At 35.4% G+C, this 19,639-nt stretch overlaps 1 protein-coding gene across 5 annotated transcripts in view; it reads right to left on the minus strand.

Moving 5' to 3' along the window:
• NIPBL (NIPBL cohesin loading factor) overlaps window positions 1–19,639 on the minus strand; it is a 319,709-nt gene that overhangs the window by 4,779 nt on the left and 295,291 nt on the right. For all 5 annotated transcript variants that reach the window (XM_074995642.1, XM_074995643.1, XM_074995645.1 and 2 more), the window contains 11 exons: window positions 15,818–15,954; window positions 12,797–12,937; window positions 12,338–12,431; window positions 12,070–12,224; window positions 11,687–11,777; window positions 10,224–10,397; window positions 9,263–9,453; window positions 7,887–7,994; window positions 6,232–6,432; window positions 5,654–5,800; window positions 46–347 (listed from right to left, as the gene is read on the minus strand). In XM_074995642.1, coding sequence (XP_074851743.1) covers window positions 46–347; window positions 5,654–5,800; window positions 6,232–6,432; window positions 7,887–7,994; window positions 9,263–9,453; window positions 10,224–10,397; window positions 11,687–11,777; window positions 12,070–12,224; window positions 12,338–12,431; window positions 12,797–12,937; window positions 15,818–15,954 — 1,741 coding nt within the window. The remainder of the gene's footprint in view (window positions 1–45; window positions 348–5,653; window positions 5,801–6,231; window positions 6,433–7,886; window positions 7,995–9,262; window positions 9,454–10,223; window positions 10,398–11,686; window positions 11,778–12,069; window positions 12,225–12,337; window positions 12,432–12,796; window positions 12,938–15,817; window positions 15,955–19,639) is intronic.

Here is a 19,639-nt window from a genome sequence, read left to right on the forward strand (position 1 = left end):
AAACTAAATGAGGAGGAGCATTCTGCCGCTAAGTAGAATTCTTACCTATCGGAGAATCCACAAAGATTCTTTAAATGCTGTTTTAGCATCAAAAGCAACAATATGCCTTGGGAGACATTTGCAAATTCAATTAAAGGAGCTGAATTGTCTGGCAAACATTTCATCACAGCATTTATATCATTTTCTTCATCAGAATCTGAATCAGAGTCTACACGTTTCCGTAACTTCCGAGGCTTGATAACTTCTTCTTCACTTTCACTCTCACTCTCACTGTTATTGTCACTCTCACTCTCGCTCTCTTCATCTGATGAAGGTTTCCTTTCCTTTCTTTTTTCCTTTACCATAGACTGGAAGACACAGAAGATGATAAATATTTAAAAATTACAATAGCATTCAAGAAGATCATTCCATAATCACTATTCTTAACTTTATAACCTGCTTTTTAAAATAATGATTTTAGTTCACAGCTTACTTGAAAACCAGAAGCTAAAATTTATAGTAGGTGCACTAAAAAGTAGTCCAATGACTAAAATATGTTCAAAGAATAAACCTCTTCGTCTGAAACAAAAACTTCACCTATGTCCACAGTTGAGTGTTGGTCACAACATTGAGATCGCATGTTGGGGAACCACGCCACCTTACTTTTGTTCTGCCTCTGAGTTCATGCTGCCTTCGTAGCCGGGTATCCAGCCAGCAAGTACTACTCTACTGCCTTCCTGAAGGCAGGGTCAGTGTCAGAAACAGTGCAGAAGTAAGGGTGGCAACACCATGCCTTTGCAGATAGCCCACCTTTTTTAAGTGACCAGCACTGCTAACTCCTATGAGTGGTCACTCCTGACAAATTTTGCTACAGGCCATGCTTATGATTAATAGGAACACAAACAAGTGTCATAACATATCATTTGGTTTGCCTTTCCAGACACAGCTAAAATATTCAATATTTTGATTCTCAAAAAATTTGACAGAAGTTCTCATGTGCACTCAGAGGCTGTGGCCACACTAGCCCCTCCTTTCAGAGGGACTATGGTAATATGGCACTTCAGGATACGCTAATGACGTGCTGTTATAAATATGCAGCACCTCATTAGCACAATGGCAGCTGCACGCACTTCAAAACTGCTGGTTTCGAAATGCACACTGCCCGTGTAGCCAGGGGGCCTTTTGAAACAACCCCCTGATTTCAAAAGCCCCGTTATCCCATTTGGTTTTGGGAATAAGGGGATTTTGAAATGAGGGGGTCATTTCGAAAGCCCCCCCCCCCCCGGCTACATGGGCAGCATGCCTTTCAAAACAGACAGTTTCAAATCACATACGGCTGCCATTATGCTAACGACGTGCTGCACATTCATGACAGTGCCTCATTAGCATATCCTGAAGTGCCACAGTACCATAGCCTCTCCGAAAGGAGGGGCTAGTGTGGCCACAGCCACAGGCTATGACATACATGCCTAGTTTCTGTCCAAGGGATTACTTATATTGATAATGTGGAATAGGTAAAGTAAATTCTATCACTGCATGTGCTATTATATAACCATATAATGTTTCAGGAAATACCGTATGTATAGCTGCACACAAAATAACATAATTAGGTTCAAGCCTATTTGAATGACACTGGCAAAACGAAATTGAGAGACTTGACTCTGTTTTTTTTTAATTAAAAAGCCTGTATTAACAAAACCATTTTTGAAACGGCACTTATTTACCTATATTTATAAGCAGAATTGACTGTCCTATTTAATCTCAGAAAAAAGAAAGTTCAGCGATCAAAATATTGTTTAAAAACATAAAAGGGAGCTTTGCAAAATTTTGGTTAATAGAATTATCAGCTTTGGCCAAACCAAAATCAGAAGTTCACTCTTCTCAAATAGGTAAGTATAAGTTCATGTACCTCTATTTTCTATTTGAATAACTAAGACAATATTCTTAATTCTAAAATAAAATTTTAAAGTGCCAGCTGCTCAGCTGTTTATGAGCTGTGTAACAAAGCAATGTTCATGTATAAGTTAAAGAGACAGGAACATTTTTGAGCGAGTAATTGGGCTTCTCTGAAAGTATCATTTAACTGAATTCTTTCCATTGGTCTTGTACTTTTGGCATGACAGAGCTATATCCAACCCTATATCTGAATGTTTTTTGATATTCTGAAGCTAAAGTTAAGAATACATCATGCACAGATGAAAATGCCAGTGTCATGATGCCACTTGAGTATTCATTTATGTTTCTTGAGGAGCAGAAAAAATAATTTCCCTTACAGTATATAATTTGTGACTGAAATAAATATCTGAATATTTAAAAAGTCAGTCACTAAAACTGCATTTCACAACTCAGAAAGAAAGATGAAATGCCAACAAGGAATCAAGTCAAACTATATATTAAAAGTCAATTACAGCTAAATGGGTTTCCCCTCTAAAGACATAATGACTGTGTCGACATTACCACCTTCCTTCAAAGGAAGGATGGTAATGAGGCTGTTCGGCGTTTACTAATGAAGTGCTGCTGTGCATAGGCAGTGCTTCATTAAGCAAATTCCCCCCTGCGGCGACTCCCAAGTTTTAAACTTCAAAGTACCGGCACGCGTCTAGGCAGTGAGGGGACTCTGAAGATGCCCAGCACTTTGAACTACCAGTGGGAGCACCGTGGCTAGACACACACTGGTACTTCAAAGTTTAAAACTTTGGAGTCGCTGTGGGGGGGGGAGGGGGTGGAATTTGCTTAACGAAGTGCTGCCTGTGCATGGGAGCACTTCATTAGTAGACTCTGAACAGCCTCATTACCATCCTTCCTTCGAAGGAAGGTGGTAACGTAGACACAGCCACTCTTGACTGGACCCCAGGTCTTAGAGACTATAAAGACTGAGGAAAATTCCATACCCTATATATACTTTTAAGTCACTGAGAAGGAAAGAAACTAAGTAATGTAACATCATATGGAAAGGAAAACCACAAGATTTCCCAAAATATTGTCTACAAAGAGAAAGCACTGGGCGAGGAAAATGAACAAGCAACAAGATAACAGTATGGCATCTTGAGTCTTTATGATCAAGGCAACAATATATGGCTTAAATTAGCATTGGTTTAAGATACTGAACAAAGAACTAATGAAGTGTCCTGAAGTCTTATTCATGATAGTAATCATCAAAAACAGACTACCCTAAATAATGATCAACAGAAAAAAGTTAAAGGGAAGATCTTTACATAAGCATGTTGAACTTTAACAACCATGTGAGCTCCTACACAGTTTGGCAACTGGGCTATTGCTTTGCAAATAAAAACAATCATCAGCTTTACTCATGAAACTAAATGAAGTGATCAGGCACAAAGGCTGGGATTTCAAAAGGAAAACATCACTAGGAGATTATAGGTGAACATACACACACAGTAATTATCCTGACTGCACAAGTAAATCCTTTCCATGAAAATAAAATTCTCCACTGAGAATGTGCACAATCAAAATTACACATTACTGCAAGTTCTAATGTTGTTATGTCAGAGGACTTACTCCTCAGAAAAGGGTGTCCAATCCCTACACTACCATAAGAAAAAGCTGTAAATCCATCTATAAAATGGCCATATTTTTAACATGTGATACGTACATAAATCTCTATTTAAGTACATACGTTGTCTTATGCTCAACCAGCTAGACTGACATTTTGCAGAAGGCGATCTGATGCAGTGAAATCTAGGTAGGCCATTTGTGTATCTTGTATTGAGGAAACATTAAGGAGCCATCTTGACACATCCAAACTGTGGCAATGCAATAACCCAGCCCTCAGTCTGGATCCTGATCACTTCAAAAGATGAAATGATATCTCAAAATGGACTTAAAAAACCCAACAGTGCACCAACAAGTAATGCCAGAGCACTGGGGATCCTACAGAGAACAGGACAGACAAAAAATGCAAATGATATAGACTCACATTCTAAACAAAGCTGCAGAATAGACAGGAGAGCAGGCATTGGATGCAACTGTCCTGGCTCCAGTGGGGAGCTCCTTTGTTGAATGCAGCCAGATCAGAATGAAAATTGTATGATTTAAGAGGGCCCCCAAGCATTGGGATTCTGAACACAAGACACTCCTGCCAGTGTCTCAAAGGGTGAAAAAAAGGAATGTTCCTGCCTATCTCACTCTACTCCAGAGCAGGAATCTAGTCAATATGGTATCTTTAGAGAACAAGAAAAGAAACAATAAGTTAACAGATTTCAGTTTTAGTTACTCAAGCAACTGTTCATATTTTTAAACTAGGAAAATCTTTACAGGAACCTTTTAAGAATCAGTCAGTAAGTATATGCTGAAACCAATTAACATGAGTTTTGTATGTATTTCTCAAAAAAACTGGACAAGCAAAAAATTAAAAACAGGCAAATATAACATCTAACATGAATGTGAATTTTGACATTTTAGACTGACATTTACTTCGTTTCTTGTTCTCTACAGGAATACATTTGATAAACACTTAAATTTTGCTGGAGTATAAAATAACAACACATTAAAATATTATGTATAGAAATGTTACTTTAGGTCAGTTAGAGATTGTTAAAATGGTATTGTTTATGATTTTCTCTAATGACTGTGCGACTGGACTCTTGATAACTAAGACACAGAATATATTATTTTTATATCTACTTCTCAAACCTTTCTGAAATAATTTATTATAATATATGATATATAAAGATTACATAAGCGATTGATATGGTATAAAGGTTTTATTGCCACTTATTTGAGTTGTCTTGAATTACATGCTCATGACATTAACATATTAATATCAAACTCATTTATACAATACTATGTATGCATTGTCTTATATAGAAAATAGTAGATGTTCTTTCATCTCATAAATATTTAATCAAAAATATTTTACAAGTAAATTCTTCTTTAAAAACAACAGTTTGAAAGCTGCCCAGAGGCTTTGTAGTACTACAGTGGAGCCAGATTAGTGGACAGAAAAAAGGTGAGGAAATCGAAGGGGAATTAAATTTTTATATCCCTTCCACATTTATTCTGCGTATACATATGTGACAGTCATGCAATTTTGTTAAATTCAGTAAATGGAACTCCTGTCTCTTGAAATTGTTACTATGATTTAAAATAATTCTCTCCTTACAGAGGCCTAGATGAATGATACTGATAGTATGACTATTGCAGCTTAAAAATTACTAGTGAAACTATCTGTAATTAAGAGGCACATAATATGCACACTATAATGAAGAAAAGTGCAAATGAATGCCACACAAAGTAAATGAACATATTTGAACTGCACAGATAGAAACCTTGCCATCAGGCAGATCCATTCAAAATATTCTCTAAGCTGCAAGGGCAACATACCCAACTAGTTAGACTTCTTATGGCTGAGATACTCTCAAAGAATTAAAGGAACCTAGTTCTCAGTAACTTCCTGCCAAACATTACATCTAACAATGCCACCTTTTTTTTTCCAGTCTAATATTTTCCACTGACTTACAGAAATTTTCATTAATTTTGAAAGTTTCTCAACACAGATCTGTCACATGTGGCCAGAACTAAAAATGATTTATGCTGTTGGTTTCAAAGCAATGTTTGTAAGTGTGCAAACACTGGGATGACAAAGAAGTCCTCACTATGGTGTCAACATAACTTCACTGCAAGAAGTATATTAATATATCACAAAACCACTTACCTCTTTAAATGACTGTAATAGGTTACTACCAGAAACTGATAGTGTAATGTCTATATGATGCATTATAAACAGTGGCTCCTCCTGCGTTTGATAAGGAAAACACGCGAGATTGTCTGCTATATACAAGAGCATATTCACCTCTGTTTTCTGCAAGTTTAAAAAATAAACATTTTATATAAATATATATAAAAATGTAATATATACGCACAAAACATTGCAGAATAGGTTTTGCACTGTTCTCAAAGGGCCGTGGATGAACATGTACTTCTTCCAAATTAACTTTTCTGTCTTGAAAACACTGTGCATATGCAAAGTTTTCTTTGCATACGAACATTCATTATTCCTGCTCTAGCCAAAATGGGCTTAAGGATATATAAAATGGTTGAAAATGATGTTATAAGGGGAAATGCATTTAATTTTGCAGTCAAATAATAAAGATACGGGAAATAAAGTTAGCCAGGCCAAAATTTACCAAGTTTCATAAAAATACATAAAGGACATCCACATTGTTATCGTGTATTTAATTAATAACTCATTTTAATTTCTTATAAAACGAGGTACATTTATGTGATGCTTACTGCTGTGTCATCAAAGAGGTTGAGTAAAGAAATTAGGAAGGCTCGTCTGTGCTGACGGTTCCCTCGGATCATGGAATATAGATGAGAACATAAAGCGCTTGAAGATTCATCATGCCTAAAACCTCTTACAGGATTCTTTGGGCAAGTGTTGATTGCTTGTTGTACCTGGTAAGACATTTTCATACCAGCCACTGCTTTCATCTAAAATCATAAAACATTTGTTTAAATTGTGGTTTTCAAAAAGTCACGAAATATCTTCCTCGTTTCATTTTCATTAGTCTCAAATTAAAAAAACATAATATTCAAACCCTAGCAGTTCCTGGACACTAACTTTTTCTCTGTGGATTTCTGCTACCCCTGCTATGTATTCTAACATTTAAGCTTTTGTTAATACATTTTAAAAAAGCTTCCAGCATTTCTGAGTGTGCAGTTAAATTTCCAAACATAAATTTGATGAAATATTGTATTCTTAAGTTTGCAAATAGACTGAAACAGCTGTAAGAGTTACAAGCAGTCCCATTCATGTCCAGGTGCTGTTGAAACTGAAGATTACTGTTTAATGTTAATATTGCTGATTCTCTATTAATTACCCCAATAGAAACATAAATTTGAAATTATTTTCCATAGGAATAATGTTGAAAGTTGTAAAGCTTACCCTAAGTGAATGTTCTAACAAATCTGAATTTTTGAATTTGTATATGTATTAACCCTGTGCATGGGCTGACCAACAGACATTCACAATTACCTGCATGTGTTTCAGTCTCTTGTTAGTTAAGCCCAATACGGGTGTGTCAACAAGGGCACAAATCTTTGAAATAGCCATGCTAATGGCCATTTTGAAGATTACTAATGAGGCGCTGAATTGAATATTCAGTGGCTCATTAGCATTAGGACGCTTCCGGCTGCAGCGCTTCAAAACCGCTGCTTTCGAAAGCGTGCAGCTCGGCATGGCTACACGAGGGTCCTTTTTGAAAGGACCCCGCACCTTTCGAAATCCCCTTATTCCGCTCAGAGCACAAAGCGGAGAGTTAAACTGGAAGGTGAGTACAGTGAATGGTAATACCTTACAACAGTAAGTGCCCTCATCTAGTCTCCTCCTCTCTCTAAGTCAAGATCTGCAACTACAAACAATGTTCCTTGTGCCCTGTAGGCACAGCTAGCTACTAAATCCTTGTGTGCCCCACAAAGAAAAAGTACATGTTTTCGCACTATATAAAATATTAAGGTGCTACTGCTGTGGTTTTTTAAAAGACACTCTTCTCACGTCTGTTAAGAATAGAAGATTTGTTCCTCATGATCAAACAGATGGTCACAGTTACCTGGCCTGTGCTACTCTTTGAGCAAGATACTACTAGGAATTATAAGTAAGGAAGTTTTAAAGTTGAAGGAAACACTTGAGAGCAAATATTAAGAACTTGAAATGTTTCCCATTTCTAACACTCTAAATCTTCAGCTCTGACACAAAACTGCTCCTTCACAATTCTATTGTTCCAAATGAAGAGTTCAAACCTCAATTGCCCAACACAAGTAGAATTAAAATATGCCTCATAAGCATATTCTCCAATTCCTGCAGTTTGGATTTTTATATTTCTAGACTCTTGAGAGAACAGAGAATCAATATTTTGTTTAAATTATGTAATATTAGAATTACATACATGAATGAATCCAGTATATTTTTTGTCTATTTCCACCAGTTGCTGGTCAGCTTTGTTCCGCATTGAGGGTTCTGGATCTGTGCCCATAGCAATTAAATATGGCACACACTAGAAAAGAAACAAATGAACATATATAAAGGCATTATAGACCAAAAAACATATGTGACTACGCACATGGCTGCATGCATATATTTATCTCACATTATGTTAAACTGTTAATAGCTCATAAACTGAAAAGTTACACAAATGTGTCATAAACTGCTTAATTTATTTTGTTAGGGAATAGCAGAGATTATCAAGAGGATAGTTGATCAAAGGAGACCAGCATGGTAAAAAAATGAAAATCTGTGCCAGAATACAGATAGTATTCACAGTACCTCTCTTCCACTGGGCCACACTCAAGAACCCATACCAGAAAAATGAGACATTTTTAGCAAGTTGTTAATCTATTTTAAACGCCACGTAGAACCTATGTACACAACGACAGCAGAATTTCAAAACATATTTACAGTTCATGGCCAACCCAAGGATTCTTGGTCTAGGAGACACTGGGGTCAGTCACAACTCACTAAGGTGTTTTGAAACATCAATGTCTTTGCTTACACCAGGTGCCGACAACCATTAAAATTGGTATTTAAAAATTTAGAAAAACATTTTTGCTGAACACATTAAATTTCTGAATTTAGATAAGGCCTAGTAGCTTGCCTCATTGCAAACCTGAAACCTGGAAGCTACTAATATACTTTCAATGTAAAGTATATTATACTTTCAATATAAAGTATATTAAAACTTATTATAGAATTTGGTTTGGGAATTGTCAAGGTGAGAATTGAGATATCTCCTCAATATTTACCCTGAATTCTTCCAAAACAGAAAGGAGGATAAGAAAGAATCTGTGGGAGATTACAGGAATAGGTAAGAAAATTAGTCTTTCCTTTTTTAGCCACACACCTATATAGATTTTTACTGTAGTAGAAAGAAAAAAACAAAACCCTATTTCATTAAGATTCAGAAAATTACTTCAAAATAAACTACACATTGGTCTAATACTGGGTCTGGAACTTCAGTCCATAGCAGTGCTTCACTGGGGAGAAACATGCTGGCAAAAGTATCTAATGAATGGACTCTAAAGAAGATAGACCACTAATATGAGTATGCTAGAATAATGTATGTAAGCAGGATCTGATAAATCCCATCATGCATTTAATTTAACTTCTAAGCCAACAAAGAGTTGGAATTCGAAAGACTATTTGCCTTTCAATGCCAAAGAGTTCTTGGTATCTGTTGTATGTAAAACAACTTCTCCCAAATAAAAAAAAATAACAAAAAAAAACCAAACCAAACCAAACCAAAACCAGAATATTAGCATTACCTACCTGAACGGGATGGATAAGACCCTGGTTTAATGTCAGTGCAATGACATTCAGAGCAAAGTGGCGTACGCTGGACTGTGCATGAAAGAAAGCTTCAAGAACTTGTTTGAGATACAGTTGCATGATGGAACTGCTCATCCCTGAGGAAATATCACCCATTTCTTTAAGATCTTCCTGTTTTGCTACTTTCTTCCCTGTAGAAATGAAGAAAAGCAATTGTTTGTCTCAAGATCTTCAGGAAATCATTAACTTACTCTACTCTGTACATACTATTTCTCATATACTTTATCACACAGTAAGTTTTATCTATACAAGTAATGAAATCATGAACAACGTGCTGTCTTCTCAGAGTGGTAGCATAACAGTCCTGAAGATCTCTTGTTTTATAATGTCTGAAAATTAACAATTTCAGAGAAGAACTGAGTAACCAACAGTAAAATCACTATTTTAACTACCAGAATTTAAATATCGCACATTTTGGAAGTGGACCAAGAAATGATCCATGCAAAACCCCACTTGCTATGCCCTTCCAGCCTGGCTGTGAACAACTGATAACTACGCCCTGAGAACAGTTACGCATCCATCTTATAGTAGCTTCATCTAGGTTGTATTTCCCTAGTTTATTAATGAGAAGGTTATGCAAGACTGTATCAAAAATCTTACTAAAGTCTAAATACACCACATCAACTGCTTCCTCCTTATTCACAAGGCTCGTTACCCTGTCAAAATGATCGGGTTGGTTTGACACGATTTGTTTTTGACAAATCCATGCTGACTGTTATTTATCACCTTATTATCTATGACATATTTGCAAACGGATTCCTTAATTATTGGCTCCATTATCTTTCCTAGCACAGGAAAATTTAGACAAAAAACTTAAGAATCAGTTAAAACTAAAATGATCCTTTTCATATAGCAAAAGTTGCATTTTGAATGTTTGCTTAATACAGTTCTCATCACTCACATTCCCTATCTGCCTGCTGCATACGTGTATCCTCCTCTTGTAGATAGGTTTGAAGATTTTTTAACACCTGGATTTTTAAGTTTACTGAACTGCTTTTATCAGAGAGAATGCAGTTGTACAGAGTCTTCACCTCCTGTTCAAACATTAGACTTGGGTGTTGAATAAATGCAAATCCTGAAAGAAAAGAATAAGTATCCAAGTTGGTTGCCTTGCAATCGTGCTTACATTTCTGAAAGTGAACTAATAAGTCTTCTACGTATAAGAAGTAAAATACTAAGACTTACACAAATGAAAAAAGAAGAAAGAAAGAAAATACAAAAAAATCAGCATGAAACAATGGAAGGTGTGAATTGGCTGAAGCTGAGAAAAATCAAGATTCTATAAAGTTCGTCTCTTGCATATAGGAAGGTTTGTTCAGGAAAAGACAGTTCAGGAAAGAGTTCAGCATAGCCAATGTTTGGAAGAAAGGTAAGGATGGTTGTTGGAAGGGAAAATTAGTATCTGTGGAAATATGCATTCAAGTTTTGTTACCTGATCTTTTCTAAGCAAATCTGATCTACTTTTTAATAGGGATTTTAAGTTTAAAGATATATTTTACATATAAAACTTTCTTTCCACCACTCACTGATGTGAATGAGTCTATAACCCACAATACTCATGGAAATTCTTCTAATTCTCCCTAAAAAGTTCTCCTTACTACTTACTATGTCCATATGTTTCAAATGGAGGAAAGTGAAAATTTATTATCTGACAACTTTAGTTGAATAATTACCTCACCCTTAGTCTGCCTCCACTCGATGACAAATTCTTTAGGGGTCTTTAAGATGGCAGTTTCAGGGCCCTTGACATAATTAACACAACTCTATAAAATATGAATCTTAAGGTGTTACATTTAACCTACTAATAAGGATTTAATATTTCTATAGTTCTATGGAAGAGCACATGTGAAGCAGAAAGAGTGTGGCTAAGTCTCAGATTCTCGTAGACAAGTCAAAACTCGCAGAAAGTGTCAAACATCTTGCTGGCAATTATCCAGAAAGGAATGGTCAGAGCATATCTAAGTTAACTGCTACTGCCATCTAAGGGGAAAATCCTCAGCTTCTAAGCAAACTGTCGTAACTCCACTGACTTCAGACAAGGATCTGCCTGTAGGTTGCATCACCTAAGACTTTCACTGATGTTGGCTTGCTAATTCACTTTTGAATCTCATGCCTTGGGGGTATGAAAATAAAGAAGTAGCAGCTTACAAACTACTTCATTTTGAAAAATGATGGTACCATTAGCATAGAAATCTGATGCTTCTGAAGATTGTAAAAAATATTATACACACATCAGGAAAACATTGATTTGAAACAACGCCAGGAACCAATTTCTCATTAGAAACCTACATACTATTTTCCTGAGATGCATAATTACTGATTTAAGTTAAACAAAACAAACAAAATAACCTTATTAGTTCTTACCTAGACCAATAATGGCTTTTGTTTGTACTTCTTCATCTGAATGTTTTGTAAAATACATCAGCAGTTCAAGTACTTTATCCTTAATGTTAACCTGGCCAAATAAAAACAAAAATATTGGCGGCAAAGAGAAAGAGCCAAATTTTAGGTTCTACTTTAAACAATATCAGAAATCTAATTGCAAAGTGAAATATACACCACTGATACCAGAGCTTTCCCAAAATAAAATAAATTATTGCAAATTACAAGTGAAGGTTGGTTTCACTGTGAGGACTTTATTTCATTGTTTTAAATTACCAAATCTATTCTGTTCTACTTACAGGTTACATTTGTAAACATTCATTCAAATCACAAGAAACTGAAAAGGTAAACCCATTGTATTTTACCTTACTGTTGCCTTTAAAATCTTCCTGGTCAAAATCAAAATGGCGACACAATGCTCCAACCGTGAAAAGAGATCTAAGGAGTGCTGGTTTATTGGCTGTAAGTATAGTGCTGTTTGGGTCTTCTTGGTGTTGACTTTTTAATTTTGAAAGTGCACCTAAAATAAGAGACAAGATTTAACCAAAGCAAATACTGCACCCCTAAAATAACATGCATAACCAAAATTTTATAAAATTGTTTACAAATAGTATGTTTTGACATTTAACTTACCATAGTATCTATTAAAACAGGCCCACACAAATTTATAATTTTGAGTAACCTTGTTTACAACAGCACCCAGACAGCTCACACAGTGCTGCACTACCTGAAAATTAGACACAAAATATTTATAACCATTTATCTGCATTTCAAAGAGAGATTTTCAAAGCAGTTTAGTGATATAAACACATAGTATTTGTTTAAAACAAATGGAAGATACAGGTCTAAATCATCAAGATTCCATTGAAAATCTCAGTCCAAGTACATAACAGCTAAACTCAAACTCCAGTAGATCTAGAAAATTACTTGGCCATTTAAACTATCACAGGGATAGACAGCTTTTTATAATTGCTTTTAAACATTAATAGGGAAGAAATGTTCATCAGTTCATCTTAAATAATTACTATATATTCCACATCAAACTGAATCAAAGCATTAAATTAAATGAAAAAAGTAGAAGTTAAATCTTACTGTCATGCCATATTTGATTATAAGTTTCATGAGATCTTCCTCAATAGTGGCAAGAAAGGTTTCGCTTGGATGCTCCATCAGTGGCACCACCAACTCTAAAATTTTTGCAACATTGCAGATCACCATGAAATCATTTTGGGTCTGTAAGATTAACATTTACAATGATTAAACATTTTCACCTTTTTCCTGTACAAAAATTAAGTGCTGTTAATCTTATTTCAGGTTTGAGGATAACTTAATAAACCTCAGTTTTTCAGTAAAAGTATACAATGATATTCAAAGATCTAAATTTTCTGTGAAGTATGTTTAGGTATGCTGTGGCACTTCTCCATTGGAAAAGTTTGGCTGAGAGTATAAATATAACATAAATTTGTATGATCAAAAGTATTGCTATGCCATGAAAATCAAATTTAAATTGTTATTTTTAATTACTAGTCCAATGCTTTTTCACTGGAAAGTGAAAGAATCCCAATGGAATAACTGTTCTGGTAAAGATAAATGTTAGTGATCTGAAAAGTAAGTTTTATTTTACCATTAAAATAGTCTTAATGTTGTTCTTTGGTAATTATTATTTTTCAGTTAATTATCAAAACATTGCATAATGTTGATGCTTAATTTTAATCCTACTCATAGGAAGAAGTACAGGGTAACTAAGGTTTCTGAATTTAAATACTGGATCACATATGGAAAAGATATATATGGGAAGAGTGAAGATCTGGGGGCTTTCAAAGGAAGTTCTCAAAGGAGAAAGAAAAAGAAGTCAAACAAGTCAGAAGATTTGGTTTTAAGAGATTAGACCAGGTGACATAAACATATTATTTTAAGCTATTTAGCAATATAGGCAACATATTAACAGCAAAGCTTCCATTAAATGCAGGAAGATGGCTGAACCTGAACAGGATTTCCCAGAGACAGTAATATGGTCAGCAGATAGGCTAGGAATATAATCAAACTTTTTTATTTCAGCACTGAAAAGAGAAGACGTTTGGAGTTATCTGTACCAAGAGACCACAAAATGATACTTCAGAATAGATACTCCTCCATCTTGAAGCTTGGGCATATTCCACATAGGCTGAATGGGACTTTGGATGCTGACCTGGAATGGATTTTTGAATTCTTCTGGCTTGTCTGCCCAAGAGTAGCGGTTTTCAACCAGGGGTATGTGTGCCCCAGGAGGTATGCATAGATCTTCCAGAGGATAAATCAGTTCATCTAGATATTTGCCTAGTTTTATGACAGGCTACATAAAAAGCACTGGAAAAGTCAGTAATATGAAAATTTCATACAATCACTTTTTAATATTGCTCTATATATTATGCTGAAATGTAAGTAATAAATTTATATTCCCATTGATTTATTTTATAATTATATGGTGAAAATGAAAAAAGCAACTTTTCAATTATAGTATATTGTGACACTTTTGTATTTTTATGCCTGATTTTTGTAAGTTAGTAGGTTTTAAGTAAGGTGAAACTTGGGTGTATGCAAGACCAATCAGACTCCTGAAAAGGGTACAGTACTCTGGAAATGCTGAGAGAATGATGCATTACTGGTACCAGGTACTATCAAGAGATGAAGATGAACTGGAGCTGAGTGTGACTGAATTACAAGTATAGATAAAAACAGTATTTGACACTTCAAAAGCCACAATTAATAAAACTGACCTGATGAAAAGTTAGGAATACACATGCTGTTCAAGCAAGGAATTTACAGAAGAAATTGACTTGCTAGTTTACTTCATATGCACTGAAGTGTTTTGTTTACCCTTTGACCTAGAAGTTACAATTTCCCAATGTGCATTCAATTAATCACCATGGGATATGCTATAATTACCAGGTAGATTGTGATAAATGATTTTAAGATTCACCTCAAGCTACACAAATGAAGCATGTGTAGAGTCCAATGAGTAGATTGTTGAAGCATTTAAATCCCTTTCACCCCACTCAGGACAGGTTGGTACACTATTTAATCAGAAGAGAAAACATCTAATCTTACACCAAAAGTACTTTGTAGAGATTGCTAGATGACAGATGTCCTCCATCCACAGGCAGCTGAATGCGAGATTGGCCTGGATATAATTAATGACTGAGAAGATGACAGGTATTCTCAGATCCAAAGACCAGAAATGAAATTCAGAAGTCAATGACAGAATTAACTAACTCCAAAAGGGGCCAGGAATTCACCATTATACAACCAGCAACATTCACAACGGGTTCCTTGCCAACTTGCTACCATAAGCGTCAATGTAAATGTAAAGCAAAGAAAGGGAATGGCGATAACATGAAAAAAACTGACAAAATTGGGATTTTTCGCTTTGAGGGGGGAAAAAAAATGACTGAGGTGAAATGACTGGAGCTAGCTAATGGTTATTACAACATTAAGCTTGATTACGTATTTATGGGAATTTGGAAACATCAATATTAGGGATAAAAGGTTGAAATTAACAGGATACATAAAACTGAACGGTTATCACATACAGAGCAAAAGCTGAGTAAGTGGCTTGCACTTTACGGGGAATAGTTGTATTAAGTATTAATATGTTTATGAAAATTGGATGACTATTTGATATTTCATATCATAATGACACATGGGTCAGTCTTCTGCAGACAAGTATACAAAACCAGGAAGTAAATTTGATTAAAATAAAGGTTAAATACATTTTAAATAAAATACCCTTGTACTTACTTTTGTAAACCTTACAAATAAGTATGTTTTAATATTTAACCAAGTTCTTGCATTTTAGAAGAAAGTAATAAATTTTAAAGGCAGACTTTTCTCTGCATTCAGTAATTTTGGAAAAAAACCCACTCTGATTAGAGATTTCAGGATGACAAAAGATTCTCACATATCTTCAGGACTGAAAACAGCCATGTAGTGGAAATATTGTTGATTTTTAAAATTATTTATTTATTTATTTATTTTATTTTTACACTCCCACCCTCAATTTCATCATGCATTTAAGATAACCATTGAGTTCCATAATTATTTGGTTGAAAGAAGACTTTAGTTTCCTATACTTACACTACATTTAGTGGTAAGGTATGGCTGCATGGTCATGGCATGTTTGACCATTAGCTGGGGCCTGATTTTGCTGAATAAGAACAAAGTGGTTATGCAAGCTACCAAGCGACCAGAATTCACACCTTTGTTGTCAGAGTCTGCAAAAATTAGAAAATACATTAAGTATATTCAATTCAAGGACTGTTCTGTCAATAACAAAAACGGATGGTAAATAAACACAGCATATAAAAATCACTTTCACTGGTAATGTATCTTTGAAAAAAATGGCATATAAATTCCTCATTAGATAAGAAAACTGGATTAGCAGACAAAAATGCTAGCACATTATCAAGAAATATGCAAAATAATAAATAAAGCTCCTTTGAAGTTTTCATTAATTTTTAAACCACTTATTTTTCCAGGTCACAGGCTCAGCCAATGATTCTGTAATGAATGTAAAACAGAATAATGCAAACAAAACTTGGATTCATAACTAAAGCTTTCCTAATGGGAAATAATTTGTTTTTAGAGCACTGAAAAGCTTGTACAAAATGTAAAACAGGTAGCTTGGTTAATGAGGTTAGCTAGTGAACATAAGTGTGCCTTTGAGCATCTTTGGAATTAATTTTGGAAGTTTTTGCTACTGGATTTAAACTGTTGTAGATTGTGAGCTCCCTTGTAAACAGACTCATTTCTGTAACTTTCTAATCCCTGTGAACTCTTTAGGTAGCTGGCTGGCTAACTGGGCTGAAATAATTCAGTCTAGCATATGTCAGGGAACATTCAAATGAATTGGTCAGAGGGGAGGGAAGGCAGGAACTACTCCCAGTCGAACCATCCTGTAGAGATGTACACAAAAACTTTCATTCACGGACTTCAAAGCACTTTGCAATATTATGTCCCATAGTCTACCCTTCCTCACCAAGACAGCAACATCAAGATCTTCTATAGAGAAAAGAAAGCAGGAAAGTAGGTGGGTGGCAAGGAAACTGGAAAAAAATTGTGGTTCATATGACATGCGTTCTAAATTTTGACAGATACTGCATGAGCTTGGGCAAGCAGCTTAATCTTTATGCCTCTCTCTTTTCACATCTGTTAAGTGTGGGTGATAAAGCATACCTAATTAATAGGCTGTGACAGTAAAACACTGTAATGTATAATGAGATTACTGGATCAAAGGGGCAATTATAATTGGAAAGAATTATTTAACACTTGTATAAATACGAAGTATCTCTCTCCCACCCCTTCATAATCGTTCTTTCTTATATATACCATGTAAATTTATGTGAAACTTTCAGCTCACTTCTATCTGCAGTATTCCGGCTTCTTACAACTGTGGAAATCTTACCTCATATACATGATTCTGGTTTCCGCTAAAGTTCTTTCATATTGCTTTGACAGCGTTAAGTGGCCTTTCAAATACCCAAAGCAGTGTAAAATTCCAGAATAGCATACAGGGATTTTCAGACAATTAGAATCTAGACCTATACATCCCTTGTGATTATGCTATGCATACTCTGCTGTGTAAAACAGTGCATAGAGTTTATAATGTATGTAAGCTGAAAGGGCACATGGCCAAATCAAAGCATTCACTGAATTAACTTATCAACTAGCTGTGGATTTTAAAGATGCACCTTTATTAGCTGGACAGGATTGTGGGACACAGAGGCGGATTTAAAGATACTTATATTACTTGTAGGTTGCCATATTTTCACATTTTCAATATTTGTGAAGAAATGCTTTTAAAAACTACAAGTTCTACTACAGATTCCCCTCATCTCTTTAATTTTACAACTTTATATCCAGTTTAATCAACTTTCTTGTATAGGAATAACAGTCCTATTATTAACAGATACGGTGCTTTATATAGCCAAAAACCTTAGGTAACATTATTTAACTCTCAGAAAGATTAAGTAACATTAAAATCCTCATTTTTGATAAAGGAAAATGGAAACACACTGGCCATGTCTACACTTACTAAAAACTTTGAAATGGCCATGCTAATGGCCAAATCAAGAATATTAACGAGATGCTGAAATGCATATTCAGCGCCTCATCAGTATGCCACCCGTCGCAGTACTTCAAAAGTGCTGTGGTTCGCTCACCCATGCCTCGTCTACAAGGCAGTCCTTTTTGAAAGGATCTCGCCAACATCGAAATCCCCTTACCAACATCAAAATCAGCTGATAGGAATAAGGGGATTTTGATGTTGGCAGGGTACTTTTGAAAAGGACGCCCATGTAGACGAGCTGCAGGAGAGCGAACTGCAGCACTTTCGAAGTGCCGTGGCCGGCAGTATACTAATGAGGTGCTGAATATGCATTTCTTATTCTTCAATTCTTTGTATTCTTCGATTTGGCCATTAGCACGGCCATTTTGAAGTTTTTAGTAAGTGTAGACATAGCCAGTAAGAGTATGTAACTTGTCCAAGATTACACAGCAAATCAGAGTTGGGAATAGAACCTAGGAGGCACTGATTCAATCAATTAGGTCAGGCTGTTACTTAATGAGAGAGAGAACTGTCTAAGGGTACGTCTACACAGCAAAGTTACTTAGAAATAACAGCTGCCATTTCAAAATAACTGCAAGTGTATACACAATACAATCACTATTTCAAAATAGACGTCAGCTTATATCAAAATTGGTAAACCTCATTCCAGAAGTAAAAGTGCCTATTTCCAAACAGGTATTTTGAAATAGGGGCTGTGTAGACATGGAATAAGGGCCAGTTCAAAATAAGCTATTTTGGAATATCTTATTTTGAAATAAAGCTGCTGTGTAGACATTGTATTTTGCATTAGAGCCCATGGAAGCATTTCTTCTGGGGCTCTAATCTGAAATAGGCTCTACTGTGTGTGGACACACTATTTCAGAATAAATTTTGCTTACTTTGGAGTTTCTCTGTAGTGTAGATGCATTATTCTAGAATATCTTACTTTGGAATAACAACTCCAGAATAAACTATTCCAGAATAATTCTGGAGTGTAGACATACCCTAAATGAAGAATATCAGAGGGCTAGCTGTTTCAGTCTGTATCTGCAAAAACAACAAGAAGTAGTCCTGTGGCACCTTATAAGTTAACAGATATTTTAGAGCATAAGCTTTCATGGGCAAACACCTGCTTTGTCAGAAGCAAGACAAAGCAGGTCTTTGCCCACGAAAGCTTATGCTACAAAATATCTGTCAGTCTCTAAGACACCACAGAACTTCTGGTTGTAAATGAAGAATGCGCAGCAACATCTACAGCCAGTCTGCAAATAATCTAAAATGCTCCCTATACTCCAATAAAGCAAAACCTCTTCAAATTTCAAAACCTGGCAGTTGGACTTGAATATAAATATTAGAAAATTTAATAATCAACTATGGTATCCTTTGTCAAAAAATATGAGAAATGAAATTTAGAAAGACTTGTAAAGATCATTGCTTTTTTGGTGCTGGTACTTCCCAGTACAGCAACCCCAGCCCTGCGACAGGCTGGGGTTGGGGAGTTTGCTGAGTACCAGCTTTCTTTTCGTTTTTTTTTTTTTTTTAATTAAAAAGGCACTGCTAAAGATAAACCCTTTTACTTAAAACGTATAGCTACAATATATGTCAAACTAATATGCTTCTAAACTCACTTTCACATGAAATGAGCAATTCACAGTTACTGTTTATCCTCAATGGGGGGTTATTTATTCCAAAATTGAGGAGTTCTAAATGGCCGCAACAGGAAAGATATTTCTTAAAGTCTTTGATATATCAGGCATACTGCATGGTAAAATGACAGCAAAAAAGAACGTAGTACTGCAACCATGTGTGGATAAAAATAATCTGTGATAATTTACATTATTCAGTACATCACA

This window comes from Carettochelys insculpta, chromosome 5, assembly GCF_033958435.1.
Source record: "Carettochelys insculpta isolate YL-2023 chromosome 5, ASM3395843v1, whole genome shotgun sequence".
Taxonomy (NCBI): Eukaryota; Metazoa; Chordata; order Testudines; family Carettochelyidae; genus Carettochelys; species Carettochelys insculpta.